This window comes from Platalea leucorodia, assembly GCF_965183815.1.
Source record: "Platalea leucorodia genome assembly, chromosome: 4".
Classification (NCBI taxonomy): domain Eukaryota; kingdom Metazoa; phylum Chordata; class Aves; order Pelecaniformes; family Threskiornithidae; genus Platalea; species Platalea leucorodia.
In genome coordinates, this window is record NC_138826.1 from 68,398,851 (window position 1) to 68,414,494 (window position 15,644).

The following is a 15,644-nucleotide window of genomic DNA, read 5'->3' on the forward strand; positions in this document are numbered from 1 at the left end:
CCAGCGTGAGGAATTGTTGGAGTAGAGCAAGGGACCTCAACTTAGACACCGCGTGGCCTCTCCTTCTTATCCCTCTTTCCACACAGGTTGTCTCATTCTATGTCTCAGATAGATAGATAACTTTCTTTTAACAGCACAATATATCACTTTCTTTCAAGGATAGCCCCCCAGGAGGGTTAACCTGCTCTGAGTGTCTCTGAAGACTACAGGTGCTAAGCAATTTGCAGCCAAATATTTTGGTCAGCCCATCATTTTGACACAGCCCAGGGTAAGAATGAAACACTTCTTACTGAAACATCACTGAAATGGATGGAGTGATGTTTTCAATGTGCACCTGGGGTTTTGGAGCCCCTGGGCAGTAGAGGCTATCATGTTGAAATGAAAAATGGCTTTAGCCTCACCCTGGAGATCCTGACATTTCAAGCAAGCTGGAATCATTGCTGATGCTGCAGAAACATCATGAAAACTCAGTTGCAAGAGGAAGAGTCTTCTGGTCAGTATTGTGCAATGTAGGAAATAGCTTCTGGTCCCTGCAGTGGATATGGGATGGAGGAAAGGAAGATCATGCTGATCTGGTGGGGATGCAGGAGAAAGAAAGATGGATATTTCTGACAGGTGAGACTGTGCAAGACGTGTGTGGATGCTCTCTGCCCCATAACCACCTGAGCAAGGCTCTTCCAGATTTCTGCCTAGGAAGTGACATGCTGCAGATTTATCTAGACAGCCTGTAGTGCTGCAGGGGAGCAGCACCCAGAAGACCAGCCAAAAGCCTTTCTGGGGAGCATCAGAAGTGTACCCATTCACCTCCAGCACAGCCAACTGCCAGTGATCAGAGGAGCGGCTCATTGCCCCGGGAGAGGGGCTGTTCGGCACCCCCCAGCTCAGGATACCAGGCAAGGCACTGGCCATGCAAACCCACCCCCTCTCCCAGGCAGCCTGCAGCACTGGCCACTGCTTGGCTGGCCACCCCTTTATTTTAAAGCATGTCAGATGTTCAGCCTGCCAGAACACAGTGTTACAATTTGGCTAGGCAGGGTGCAGATGGGGTGGTGCGGTTGCTGTGATCTCAGTAAATTAGCATGTAAACATGTTTTGACTGAAGAAAACTGCAGGCCCATGCTCAAGAGCAGTTCCTGGGTGGGATTTACAGTGCTAGGCAATGCATTTAAATGTGGCTGCACCAGCTGGGAGGGAGGAAGCACCATGATAAAGAACCAAATATCTGTCCTGGCTTCCAAGGAGAAAACTTGCCCTGAACCCCTCTTTCTTCACCATGAAGAAGCCGCATGCTCTGGAAAAGGACATATTTTCTGGGTGCAAGGACATCAGACAAACATAACTTCTGCTTTCTGCCTCAGCCCTGACATGATTACAGGGCCACAAGAAACCTGATACCTCTTCTTATGAAGTAATTTGGAAAGAATAAAAGCTTATTTTCCAGAGCTGCCATGAAACAGCCCCAGTCTGCCTCAGCGACTGTGGCCAGAGGAAGCATATACACAATTTTCTGTCCGATACAGAGTGTGTCCTTAATAGCAGCAGGGAAAAATAAATGATCAATTCACCTCCGATTACCTACATAAGAGCTAATTCACAGAAAGTCCATGTATAACATTCGTGCCCTTAGGTGTTTGCAAAGCATCTATCTGAGCAAGGGATGCCAGCACTGATCCAAGACTGCAAACACACCTGTAAGACACTGGAATACCAGAGTCTATCCCTCTGGTGTCACCGACAGCTGGGACAGCTTGTACTGCATCTATGCGAGGGCTGGCCCCAATTGGCGTGCTCCCCTGCACCTTCGTACTAATGCCCATAGTCTGCCCCACTCCTGCGTCATGGGGAAACACGGCACAAGAGAAACAACTCTCACACATGGAGTAGGGGCTTCCAGGATCAGCAGCAAAGGGCCAAAAGCTACTTCTGTTAGAAGAGCACAGATCATCTTGCAATTTCTCTCTGTACGATAAATAACCAGTTACATCTGCCTTGTTCTCTTTCTGCTTTAAAACAAAAGTAGGTGCAATGCGTGCTCAACCCATCAGCCAATACACATGCTCGGCACAGGAACCCAGGAGAAGCGATTTGTGCAGAGCTTGTACTGTCTCTCCTGGAGTTATTTCCTCTCTTCCCTCTGCTTTTTTTCTCTTGGTGCAAAGAAGTATGTCCAAGCTGCTTCAGAGGACTGCTTCGGTGTTTTCCTCTGGATCTGTGGGAAACAGAGACATCAGGAGTGCAGCAGGGGACTTCTGCCAGGCTGGAAAATTCTCTGCACAGGTGAGGAATAGGAAAAGATGCCCAGGTATCAAGCATCAGCTAGAGAAAGTGCCCAAGGAGCTCTTCCCCAGGTACAGTGTCACTAGACAGCAGCCCATATTAAAAAAAGTGCAGAACACCAGCTTCAGCATCGGGAAGGGAGTGGCCAGGAGGGGCAAGAGATCTGAAGTGATCATGATGGACTGGAGGAGTGCAGTGATTCAAAGCTTAAAGCTGTTCCTGTAGGTCCATTAGCTGGGTGAAGCAGAGGTTATGACACATTATGCAGCTTTAAACACAGGCTGGTATTTTGTATTAAATTCATGGGACTTCTTCAGGGTATCCTCTAAAATGGCTCCTGCATGAAGCAATTTTATAGGATAGGAAGAGATCAAAGAAATATAGCTCAAATCTTCCTGTGGGAGACCTCAGTGGAGCTGATGTAGCAAATTGCTGGTAGTATGTCTTGGAGTAACTGGGAAGCCATCCTTCAGACAAACAAATAAGCTTGAACCCAAATCCCCTGTGATGTGAATGAACCCAGGCACTTTTTGGGGCATCACTGTTTGACAGAGGCCTTGAGCTACAAACTCAGGAGCAGGCTTGTACCTTCACCCCAGAAATGGACTCAGTATCACTGGGAGTGTGCCAAAGAGGGGTACTAGGATATTGTAATAGCAAATTCCTCCAAATTCTCTGACTGAGCTTGTGCCTCTGAAGCAAGACACAACAAGCAAAGAAAGCCAAGCCACACTTTGGATGGAGACCACTTTTCATCTGGAGTGGGAAGCAGCCTTTCCCACCCTGCGGAGGGGCCAGAGCAAAACATGCTGAGGAAAGGGGAAATGTGCGGGACTCTTGGGGAGAGGTGGGCAAGGGAGTGGGTGGAAGAAAGAGAGAGACAATGGTGAAGAAGAGACATGGGTAAATAAACCAAAAGGGATCCACGGGTAAATGCTGGAATTATCTGAATTATTTCCCTGGAATCACATTACACATACTTTTCTCAAGCCCCTTGGGTAAATAAGGCATGTAATTTCTTTCTGGATCAGCCCGGAAAAGGCGAGGCTGAAGCCCCCTGGATTGGGTGTGGGGGGACCTCGGGGAGGGAGGGGGTTAGCCACTGTATGAAATCCCTGTGTCAAAGGGCCTGGGGGCCCAAGTGATGCACAAGGCACTCACTGTATGTCTGCATTGTCTCCTTCATAAAAGGGGCTGGGACTGGGAAAAAGGAGGCAGTTTCCAGGATACTGGCCAGCAGCCGCTGGAATGCCTCGACCTCCCCAGCCCCTACACGCTATAAAGGCAGTGGGGAGGGGAGGGGGGTGGAGAGATGCATTTGTGCCCTTTTTTCTTCAGGGGTGAAAACAAGGAAGGTTTTCCTTTCAGGGGCCAGACCTCAACCCCTTCACCACTTCTCCCCAGTTTAGCAATTCCCAGCTGCAAATAGTACGGACTTTTGAGATGGTCAAGTCCTGACTGCCCAGGGCATAGGGAAAAGAAAAATCACTCCGCAAATGCCGAGGTCTGCAACCTACTGGAACTTTTGTCCATGTCTGCTTTGGCCCAGAGACCTTTATGCACTGTTCAGCTGTGGGATGGGCTGGTTGGCAGTTAATATTTATTCTGGAAGAGTACCTTGGGCCAGGGGTGGGGGAGTGTCAGGATGCTAAAGATGGTGGATAAGCATGACAGATGTGTGCGTCAACACCTCAGAAAACAAGGTCTGAATTACAGGTTAAATGGACCAGAGGCAAGTGCAGAAAGAAGGAAAGAGTACCTGCATTGTACAGACAGACAGGAAGGGACCAAGAGGTAAATCTAAGTTTTGGGTTGGGTCAAAATGTAACCCTAAATACTTTGCCAGGAGCTCCACAAAAGTTTCAGCTCCAGCCCTGGGGTGCAGTATTGCTGCGCTCAGCCCCGTGCCTCCCTGGGGTGAGATCATCTTGCTCTCGATGCTGTCACCACCTGGCTTTCTGGAGCCACCGAATGGAGAGCTAGCTCATCTGCGCTGCAGGTAGGTCCTTGGTGTCCAAGGTCAGGCCATGGGAACAGACCACCTTTGTTGCCTTCTGGGAAGAACTGCAAGACCCAGCCCACTCTGGTTACTGTAAAACAACCCCCGAGGCATTATTAGTTATGTGATCACACCACAGAAAGAAACACCTCTCCTGAAGAGGTTTATATCGGGCTGTGATGGTGGTGTGGTTTTGGGTTTTTTTGGATAAAGGAAGTCCTCATGGTGAGGTCCTTGATGAGGTCCGAGGTCCCACCCTACAGGGCTGGAAGGATTTCTTGGCTTGAACGTACACAGAAAGGGAAGCTTTGGGGCAGGAAGGGAGAAGGGTTTTTTAAATCTTCTTTTGTGAATCCTCCTGTTCTCTCAGGGAACCAAAGGTCTGGTTTTGGGGCAGACCTAGGTTGGCAAGCCACCAGCACTTTAACGGTCACAGACACAACCATTCAGGCTGCTCTTTCTATTCAAGGAACTATGGAGTCCCACACAATACTGGCCTCCCAGCATCTTCCTGTGCCACCTCCTGCTTGCGAAACAGGGTAATCAAAGCCATCCCCCGCCAAGAGAAGAAGCACTAGTTAGTGCAGCGCTATTGCTTTTGGGCAGGGCTTTTTGTGCTTCTCCGAGCTGTCAGGATAGGAAGGACACTTTGCTGTAGGTCTGATCCCCCACCCAGGCTACATCGTGGTCACATTCCTCCTGGCCACAAAGAACTGGGGCGGGGGGTGGGGGGGGCTGCTTTAAGTACAACATGAGGCAGCAATTTTATTTTGCGCATTATCAAAATAGCACATTGCTGGAACATTTCTACATTGCTAAATCTAGATGGTATGGCCTGGAGCTGTTTGCGAGGGGTATCATTTTGTTCAGGATTGTGCAATATTTTATTCCAGCTCACTTCTGCCCTCCCTGAACCTGAGGAGCAGGGGAACCAGGCTAACTTGAACCAACACTGAGGCAGCGCTGCTGGCTTTCAAGCAGAAGAAATCTGGCTCACAAACCCTGAGAAATACATCTGAGGGATTTTTTTTTTTAATATGTACGGGACTAGGCAGGACATTCTGAGGTTAAATTCTATGCATTTATAGGAACTCTGGTAAAGCAATTAAGGTCCCAGATTTGACTTGCATTAGCATATTTATAACCTGGTGGGGAATATTTTCCATATTCCTTGTGTCTATTTTTGTAATGATACTAATCCTTTACATTTCTGTATCACCTTTCATTCAGGAGGACTAGATCCCAAGTTGCTTTACATATGCAGGACAAAAATACAGGCAGACAAGATGGTGATATACCTAAAACAGATTGGAAACCGATGTGATAAATGCAATTTATTGAATAACTTTGACAGCCTTACCTCCTTTTCACCCCTATGCCTGTGTGCTAGGGAATACAGAAACTCTTCATGCTGCGTCCAAGCGTGCTTAGACACACACACACACACACACACACTCAGTCACACACTCACACTCCCTCTCTCTCTCTCTCTCAACACAAAGTTGCCTCCTCTTTCTCTAAAATTCCGTTTTGCCCTCAAGTCACACTTGGCATGAATTATATGAACAGAAATATTCAGTCCTGGGTAGACATGGTGAAACAATGAAAATGTAAGTTTTTTAGCCAAATTTGTGAAAACCTAAATTTTACTTATAAGTTTTTTCAAATTATAGCCGCATAGTTACACAGAACTTGTGAAACCTTAGAAGGTCACTCCTGTATAATAAAAGCTAATTCATAATCATTTATTGTCAGTTGCCACCATGTTAGAATCATAGAATCATTAAGGTTGGAAATGACCCTTAGGATCATCGAGTCCAACCGTTAACCTAGCACTACCAAGTCCACCACTAAACCATGTCCTCGCGCACCACGTCTACCCGTCTTTTAAATACCTCCAGGGATGGAGACTCAGCCACTTCCCTGGGCAGCCTGTTCCAATGCCTGACTACCCTTTCGGTGAAGAAGTTTTTCCTAATATCCAACCTAAACTTCCCCTGGCACAGCTTGAGGCCATTTCCTCTCGTCCTATCATTTGTTACTAGGGAGAAGAGACCGACTCCCACCTCGCTACAGCCTCCTTTCAGGTAGTTGTAGAGAGCCATAAGGTCTCCCCTCAGCCTCCTCTTCTCCAGACTAAACAACCCCAGCTCCCTCAGCCACTCCTCATAAGACTTGTTCTCTAGACCCTTCACCAACTTCGTTGCCCTTCTTTGGACACGCTCCAGCACCTCGATGTCCTTCTTGAGGGGCACAAAACTGAACACAGTACTCAAAGGTGTGGCCTCACCAGTACCGAGTAGAGGGGCACTGTCACCTCCCTGGTCCTGCTGGCCACACTATTCCTGATACAAACCAGGATGCCATTGGCCTTCTTGGCCACCTGAGCACACTGCTGGCTCATGTTCAGGTGGCTGTCAACCAACACCCCCAGGTCCTTTTCTGCCAGGCAGCTCTCCAGCCACTCCTCCCCCAGCCTGTAGCGTTGCATGGGGTTGTTGTGACCGAAGTGCAGGACCCGGCACTGAGCCTTGTTGAATCTCATACAGTTGGCCCTGGCCCATCGATCCAGCCTGTCCAGGTACCTCTGTAGGGCCTTCCTACCCTCCAGCAGATCGACACTTCCACTAGATGATTTTGGGCTTCTTATCAGGAAATATAGACAAAACATTGCAATTTAACCTGTAAATTCCTGCGGTCAAGCTTGAACTGTCAATGCTGAATAATAGTAATAAAGATAAATGATAATGAAGTCCAAAGCCAAAAGCTAGTCTAAAACTTCCCCTTATATCTGAGTTATGTACAGAAATATTCCTCTGAATGGGAGCCTTAGTGTATCATCTTCAGCCTACTGAAAGCATGAAATGACCCATGACACTTATTGAATATTTTTGAAAAGGAATTTCTTGCAAAAAAATTAGGATTTAGGAAGCCCCATGTTACTGAAATTCGGTATCGGAATGCTATTATTTGACCAATTATATTTTTGGACAAATGACATATTTAAGGCTCAATATTGTCATGTACTATCAGAAGTAAAAATAGTTTTATTTTAATAAAAATAGGTTGATAATTTCCTCTGAACAGTATAAAACAGTAATCCTGCCAGGTCAGGCCATAATTAGACGTGAATCATGACATCATTGTTACACAAAGAACAATTTCAGATATATTAAGAGGATTTCATTCAGTATTAATCATAGTTTTCCTCTTCCTTCATCTTTAAATTTTTGGAAATGGTATGTTGAGGCAGATTTGGCTGTAAAGTAAATGGGAAAACAACAATGCAGTTTTGTGTCTCCTAAAATATCCTCTGTGGCTTTTTTTTTCTGTGAAACATGGCACAATCCTTACATGTAGAACTGCCGCACATAGGGCACAAGCATTTTGTGCAAGACAGCATGCAACTCTGTTAGCACTTGAAATGGCCTGAAATTTGTACAAATCATGCCAATGACTTTAAAAAGTGACATGAGATATTTTGCAAATGCAGCTGAGATATCTAACCAATGTGACAAGAACAACGTCGTTATGCTGTCTGGTCTGAAAAGCAATGTTTTTAGCATGTGTTGTTAATAGGAGCCTATTAACTATAGCCTATACTTGATCACTTCCCAAATAAGCTGTTTAAACACAAAGCATTAGGCTAGAAAGCTGAGCAATTTCACAGAGGATGGGGGTTAACAGTACTAAATCCTGTTTGATCTGCTGAGAAATTCAATCCAGCAAGAGCATGATTTTACTTAATGCGTCGGGCGAGGAAGTTGCCAGAGGTGGGACATTTTCCTCCTGGCTGCGGTCGGGCTGCCAGAGCTGGCCCATCTGCCATTACATGGAGTCCTGCCATCCCCCTTCCTCATGGTCCCACTCCCTTTTGCTGCGTGTTTGTACGTGCGCGCGCGTGTATTCATGTCTGAGCTCCTTTTTTTCTGGCAGCTGCTGTAGGTGAGTTGTGGATGCATTTTTGGAAGTCTTCCAAGGCACAGATACTCCCAGCTCACAAGAAGGTGCCTCGTTCTCCAGGAGGAGGCTACCCAGCTGAGATACGTACCATTAACGACTAAAGAGAAGCAGTTTTTCCCTAGTGTGCTGATGCATGGATACATTCACTACTGTGGGTGCCTCTGAGGGCTGCCTGTCAAAGCCAAGAGCACAAAGGAGCTGTACAGATAGCGTTTTCCTCTTGTGCACATCCTGCATGTGGCAGATTCACTGTGTGCTTCCTTGGAATGCGCTAGAGCAGGGTCTTGGAGAAGGATGGAAAATTTGTCAAAATGCTGCCCCTTTAACAGAAAGCTGGGTGAGTTCCCTTGCTTTTAATAGAACGTACCTTTCTTTTACTGCTGCTAATGCAGAAAGCAGCTGATCATATTTTGTGGGGCTCATGTTATTTTTGTAGTACTTTGTCTCTGGAATAAACCAGAGCATATTGCATGTCAAGAGTGGTAAGGATTTTATGGAGGATGACAGGCCATGTATTCCCATGGATGCTCTTCGCTTCCTCCAGACCTCTGAGAGAAGTTGAGTGCTCTACTGTACCAGCAGAGACACAGTAGCTCCTTAAAAATAGAAAGGATTGCCATTTGTCACTTTAAAGTGTATTCAACATGCACTCGCCTATTTGGGTTGTTAGAGCATTTCGTCATGCACTTGTGCAACACCTCGTCCTAATCCACAATTGCAGCTCTTTGCCTCTGCTGTCATACAAACAGTGATGATAAATTAATGTCTGGCTTGGCAATATTGCTACAGTCTCCAATTATGAGAAAGTGTTTTCATTTAGAGAAGAGAAATCAAATGGCAGATTCCACTGTCTCACCCTTCCTGTCCGTGAACAAGCTAGTCCTTGTTATAAACGCCATGTAACTTGCTGTGGGGGAGGAGGCATTGTGGAAGCCCCCCACCCTTAAAATAAAGGTAGTGCTTCAGTAGTTATTTCTTGGGGATCTTTTCTAGTAGAGTTAACTATTTCAAAAAGAGAAGGAAAGGGTTTCTTGAAAACCAAATACAAAGGTTTCACAAGTAGCAAGAACCAGAGCAGGCAGACGTAAAATGCATTGCAAACATGATGCTCCTTCCAAACCCAAAATCACCAGCACAGAAGTAACAATAGGTTGTTGTTCACCATCCAAAGTCTGAGACTGTTTCTGTACGTAATGCAGAGTGGACAGCCAGAATTCCTGGATAACCAGCTTCTTCAGCTGTGCTCTCACAAGGCAAACACTGCTGCCTTGGGCTGGTCAGCTTGAACTCATACATAACACCCTGGCTGAGACCAAGAAGATGACTGGAATTGCTCAGAAGTACCTTACCAAGAATAAACATCCATGGAGCCATGGAGCCACTGCTCTCCAGTGCTGCTCTCAAGGGCTCACTGAGTTTCCTGGAGACATGAAAATCCACTGTCAAGTAGCACTCCTGGCCTACTGGAGTGGCTGCACTGGTACGGTCTCTCAGAAAGGACCACAGGCTACTTCTAGGCTGGGGAAGTTTCTAGGTATGTGTTTCTGCCCATGCTACAAAGAGCCCTGGAAACCTGTGGCAGGCAAGCATTAGTAATGTTGTTTCCTTGGTTTTCACGTTATACATGTGTCAGGATATGGTCATGAATGCCTATACTAATTTTGTTCAGTGCCTTCACAACCTTAGAGAGAGTGAAGGCAGGGAGCCTTTGCAAGCAGCATTATTTGACATCTGCAAGCCTGTGGATAGAGGCAGAGAGCTGGGAGGAATGAAGGGGGTCCCCCATCACGTGTAGAAACTGCTAAGTTATAGACAGCAGAGGGATAGCCAAGACAGCAGGATGCACGGAGTGCTTACACATGAGTGGAGGAGTGAAGACAGCACGGGTAGCCATACCTCCTCTTTATATCTCCCAGCTGCTGCTCCTTGGGCAAGGCTTAGCTCACAGACCACAAAGTCTGCATGACAGAACAGCAGCTGGGAGATATAAAGGCAGGGATTTGAATGCAGTGTGTATTTTAAAACATGAAAACACTGCAACAGAGTCCAAACCCTCCTCATCCTTTCCCCTGCCCAGACTAACTTCAGCACCATTAATCTCAAGGAAAAACTAGATTGGCCTTTGAGCTAGGGCTTTCCTCTCTGATTACAGTGTTTGGATGAAGCAGTGCCGGCTAAGCCCCAGATGCTAGATCTGTGCTAGAGCTGTGCATTAGAGGCATTCCCAACCCCAGCTGAAGAATGCTATGTTAAGGGACTGCCACCTGGCAGCATCTTCAAGGAACTGCAAAAACGCTAAGCCGAGGCAGAGGTTGGTGAGCATCAGCATTCTGGGAGACCTGCAGGTGCACCAGGAAGGAGAGATCAGGGTTGAGCCAGACTGGTGTTGCCGATTGAACTATTTGGCATTAAGAGGCTGCTACTGTGATAAAAGACACTAAGACGGTGAAACATTTGATATGATGACCACCTTATCAGGGACTTTCCCACTCAGTTAAAAAGTTGTTTTTCCTTTGAGAAAAATCCCACTGTTTTCCCGCTCTTACTTCAAGATGGCTGAAGAAGCCTGACCTAGTTGTACTCAGTCATTGCCCCTTTTTAGCTAAGAGCCAAGCTCTTAGCTAAAAGCTTTTTTCTGTGTTGTGACAAGCTAGCAGATGAAACAAGAGCATCTCCTCAACACATGCTCTGGGTTTTCCCCCAAATAAGTCTCTCAGCCAGCTTGCCTAAAGCTTTCTGAACCAGCCGACTTTGAAAGGGAGCACACAGCAAGTGGTAAGTCATTTCTCTAACATTTCAGAAGGCTTCAGTTGTCCTACACTTTAGAAAGTGTCCTCTGTTGCCAATATCACAGGAAATAAACTTCTAAACTTTTGTTTGTAAACAGAGACCTGCATGAACAAGACAAATTTGAGGCTTAGCTGAGCCTCAAAGGTTCTTACCTTTTGCCAATAGCCGCTGTGCTTAGCAGGTGAAGGTCCCTTGACCAGCGAATGAACTCCAGGCATTACTATTGGTAATAGTAAGCTTGGGTTATCTTTCTGTAATTTATGTACAAATTTACATACAGAAAAAAGCTCAAGAGAGATTGAGAGCTGGAGAGATTGAGTCCCTTTGCATTTTTAGAGTCAGCACAAACAGTAGGCTAAGGTTCTGAACCACATCACTAACACACCTTCGGCTTTAACCTCTTAAGGATCATTGCTAGATGTGACAGCTCAGCTAAGCCTGCTGAGCCAAGAATGACCTATGTGTGCTCATATATGGAGGCTATGAAGAAGTTTGCCAATGAGTACCATATGAACATTTGTTTTCAAGAAAGATATGAGAAAAGCCTACTCTGGCATTTATGCAAGTCACCAGACAGACACTGACCTGGGGCCAGTGTTGATGACCTAGGTGTGAAAATATCTGTGTACTCCCCTGCCGATGCCCCGTGCTTCCCAGATCCCTCTCAACCCCTAAACTTTGCGGAGCTGAATTCAACAGGGAGGACCGTGATGACTTACCAGTCTGTGTGCGCATCATCTATCACCAGGAGGATCTTGGGTTTCTGGGCCAGAGGTGGTGTGGGGCTGGCCGAGTGGTCGATTAGTCCTGCAGCCGCTTGTGTGGTTTGCTTCATGGCACTGGAGATGGAGCTGAAGATGCTGGTGCCAGTAGAGGAAGAGTGTGAGGGCTGCGGTGGCTGCGGATGCTTTCTCTCCATGGCAGGAGAAACCGGGGAGCTCGTGGAGTTGTCAGGGCGCTGCAAGTCCATCATATAGCCATTGGGCAAATTCGCCACGAAACTACTGTCTGAGAGACGCCTCCGGAGGAAATTCATTGTTGAAGCGTTGTGTGGAAACCTTCTCAGCAAGAGCGAGGCTGAGCAACGGTGTTACCAGTCCTGGGGAAGTTTACTCTGTGTGTGTAGGGTACCTCCTTGCAGTCCAGGCAGGCAGGCTTTCCCCCTTGAAATCCTGCTAGAGAAATATGCCTTTGTTTTTCAGCTATATTTTCTTTCTCTCCTGTGGGAAGAGAATCAAATACATATATGTGAGATACATATTGTGAGTCTGAGATAAGAAAAACTCTTTTGGCCATTTAAATGGGTACCTTAATCAACAATGAGAGGAAAAAGGACTACTGTTTTTTATGCAGTATGCTGCAGTAGTACAGACAAACAGATACAACAAAGTATGTTTCATGGTTCTCTCTCATCCAAAAACATTTTCAGGTTGGGGCAGACCAGCTTACACTAGCTTAGGGGCTAACAATTCTACAACTGTTCCCTGTGGGGAAAGAAAAATTACTCTGACTGTAAATGTTAATTTTCAAAAGAGAGACAGCATATTTCTGGTATTATGTGTGTTAGAAATAACACATGCTTGTTACAGAATAACCAGCAAATGATCCAACGGGATAAAAAGCTGTATCACCTTTGGCAGGCTTGTAAGCAACGCTCTGCGTTTAAGGAACAAACATCCTAAATTGAAATAGCATGTAGAAAATAAATAGTGGAAAAAACCCCATACACATCTTGATCAAGTTCAGTGGCTGCTTCAAACTACTCATTTCTGTCCCTGGTGCTCTCGGCACTCAAAATTAGACTTTGAGCCAGGTGCATACTGGTGGTTGCTAGACATAGCAGATTAACTGATTTTACAAGTTCACTTGTAGGATTTTTGCAGGTACTCAAAACTGGAAGTTTGGCTGCCTAATCCTCACATACTTTTTTTTTTTTTTTTTGCTGTTGTTGGGGTTTTTGTTTCATTTTGTTTTAAGAAGAAAGGTCTCTTACTCTGCTCATCTTTTCCAGTAAGAAAATGAACACTGTGAAATATAACTATCTGGCTCTTTTCCCTTGACCATAGTATGACGACTTTGTTTTTACCCAGAACACTAAGTTTTTCAGCAGTTACATAATCTCACAGAGTTAGTAGTCACTTTTTTTTTTTTTTTTTTAATTTTGCACCTGTAGGCACAGCCCAGAAATGAGATTTCCACAGTAATTCCCCAAGACCTTTTATCTGCTGAGACAGCCTTTGAGTCTTGACCAGAGGCTGGTTGGTGAGATTTAGGTGGGGTGGGGGGAAGATAGAAACATATTGCTGGTAACACATAAATGTTTTTCAAGACAGATGTGTCTGAAGCAACAGAAGTGAGAGTTATCCCATACATCAAGTGAGATGAGTCACATGAATTCCTGGTATCATCGTTAAATCATGCCCCAACCCCTTTCAAGTCTTTCTGAATGAGCCCCCTACAAACGCTGGGGCTCCTTGCCCTGACCTGCCTGGTTTGGTCTCCCTCACTGCTCACGCTCTTGTCCCAGTCTCTGATTGCCTCCCGATGGCAGGAAATTGTCTTTGCCTCGTTGGTCCAAGAGAGCTCGGTGTCTGTGAATCTCCCTCCTGGAGCTGTGGCTGACAGCTCATGGAGCAAGCAAACAGCTTTCTTAAAATAAAATACCATTTATTTTCACCTATAGGGATTTACAAAGCTTTAGAGACAAAGGATTCAGACCTGTCTATGCCTGTACCTCTCTTAGCCCCCAGAGTCTTAGGGAGGCTCGGATGAGCCTGGCTGGAGTAAGCAAGCTACAAAGAGTCCCTTGGCACATGTCCCCCAAATCTCGTCATCCATCACCACCCCAACCCCGTGGGCACAGGATTCGTCTGGAGCAGAGGGCTCCCTGCTGAAGCTGCTGACATCAGCTTATTAGAGCAATTTTTCTTTTGATTTCTCAGCCCTGGCAGTACAAGTCGTCTGACTTTGCTGGAGCCTGGAGGTAGTCTTTTCCCAGGGAATAGCTCAGGAAATCTTTAATGACTTCCTGCCACATTTACAGTCGATAACGTATCTCAAGGCATTGTGCTGACTTCCCGCCTGGTCCTGGCGCGCCCAGTGACTGCACAACATCAGCAAACACATGTGCTGGTGAGCGCTTCAGTAGCACCGTTTATGCAGCAATTGTTCCAAAAAGCTGGTAACATACAATATCCATTAGTTATGAGCTAGCTACTCACCTCATACATACACCCACACAGCACTTGGCCTACTCACGTCCTACTGCAGTGACTGTGAGTGCCATCACAGAGCCATCCACGGTTACCTGTCCTGGATGACCAGAGTGTTAGAGACTACAAAGGCTTTAGGGGATTTATATATTACAGGCTAGGTAAAAATGCTCTGCGCTATCCTTGGCTCAGGAACCTGAATTTTCTGCCTTGCATAACACAAATAAGAAAAATCCCCTCACTTTAATGACAGTCCACTCAAGAGTAGTTCTGGTCCTGATTAAGAGGAGCATCCCAGAGGTCTGCCTACTGCCAGAAGGGCTCCAAATGACTATCCTGTTACTGTGTACAGCGATTAGGTATGCTCTTTTGGAGGACCTTGGCGTTAACTGGCAAAAGGTAGGACATAATTTCGATACCAGTTGCAGGAGAAGCGGTTTTAGCATGAGATGCCTGCCCCTTGCATGTTTTGCACAGCATTGCGCAGAGCTGCTGGCTCCTGCTGTGGCAGCTCTCAGCCACGGGAGGGAACCTGGCCCCAGCCATACAGGCTGGACAAGGCTCTTTTCACACGCCAGTATCCTTGAGACAGGGTCCAGCAGGACTTGCATACACTTGAAAGTGTTTCTCCCCCACTGCCAGGCGCTTGCATGGCTGCTTCCTCCTCTGCGAGATTTGCACTCTCCAAAAGAATGTGAGCTCCTTACAAAGCATCAGCAAGTAAAGCAACAGGCAAATGCCTCTGCTCTGTCCTGCACTGTGGAAGAAGGGCATGGAGGCATGTGGGTGTCCCGGGGCTGGGAAGGGCCAGAGTACCCCATGATGCGCCTGGAAGGCACACAGGTTTCCTCCGCAACAGGGTTTCCCAAATTGTGCCCTTCAGTGCACTGTTTCCAATAAACAATTTATCATACTTATTGCAAGGCCATGACCACTCGCCTCCTGGACCCTTTTATACAGCAATATTTACAGTGACCCATCATTTTTTCCACCAGGGGTTTGGTAGTGGAAGATGTTGCCCTGGAGACACTGGGAGCTGGCAAAACTCTCTCGTCCAGAGAGTTTGGGATGCTGCTCTGAGGCTGGCCTTTCCCTCTGCTGGCTGGCACTGCCTCCACTTGCTGCGAAGACTGGGCTGCGTGCCGTTGGCTCAGGAAAGGAGGAGAGAAAACCTAAGCAACTGATGTCACAGGGAAATCTCCCTCCAGCAAAGCACAGAGGCTAAATCCAAACAGGATGACACTGCTGCAGCAGAGAGTAATGCCTGGCTCTACTCTGGGATGGGGGATGGCAAACCTGCCAGGAACTTTGACTTTAGGTCTGTTGAAGCTGTAGCACAGACAGTCCTCCTCTCATTACATACATTTTTCTAATGAGCTGGGTAATGTAATTAAAATAGACTT

General features: G+C 46.5%; 1 protein-coding gene across 2 annotated transcripts in view; it reads right to left on the reverse strand.

Annotated features, from left to right (window-relative positions):
• The window catches only part of SYN3 (synapsin III), a gene marked incomplete at both ends in the record, with an annotated part of 180,753 nt that extends 168,688 nt beyond the window's left edge, over positions 1-12,065 (reverse strand). For both annotated transcript variants that reach the window (XM_082309047.1, XM_082309046.1), the window contains one exon: positions 11,749-12,065. In XM_082309047.1, coding sequence (XP_082165173.1) covers positions 11,749-12,065 — 317 coding nt within the window. The remainder of the gene's footprint in view (positions 1-11,748) is intronic.
• Positions 12,066-15,644: the final 3,579 nt, after the last annotated feature.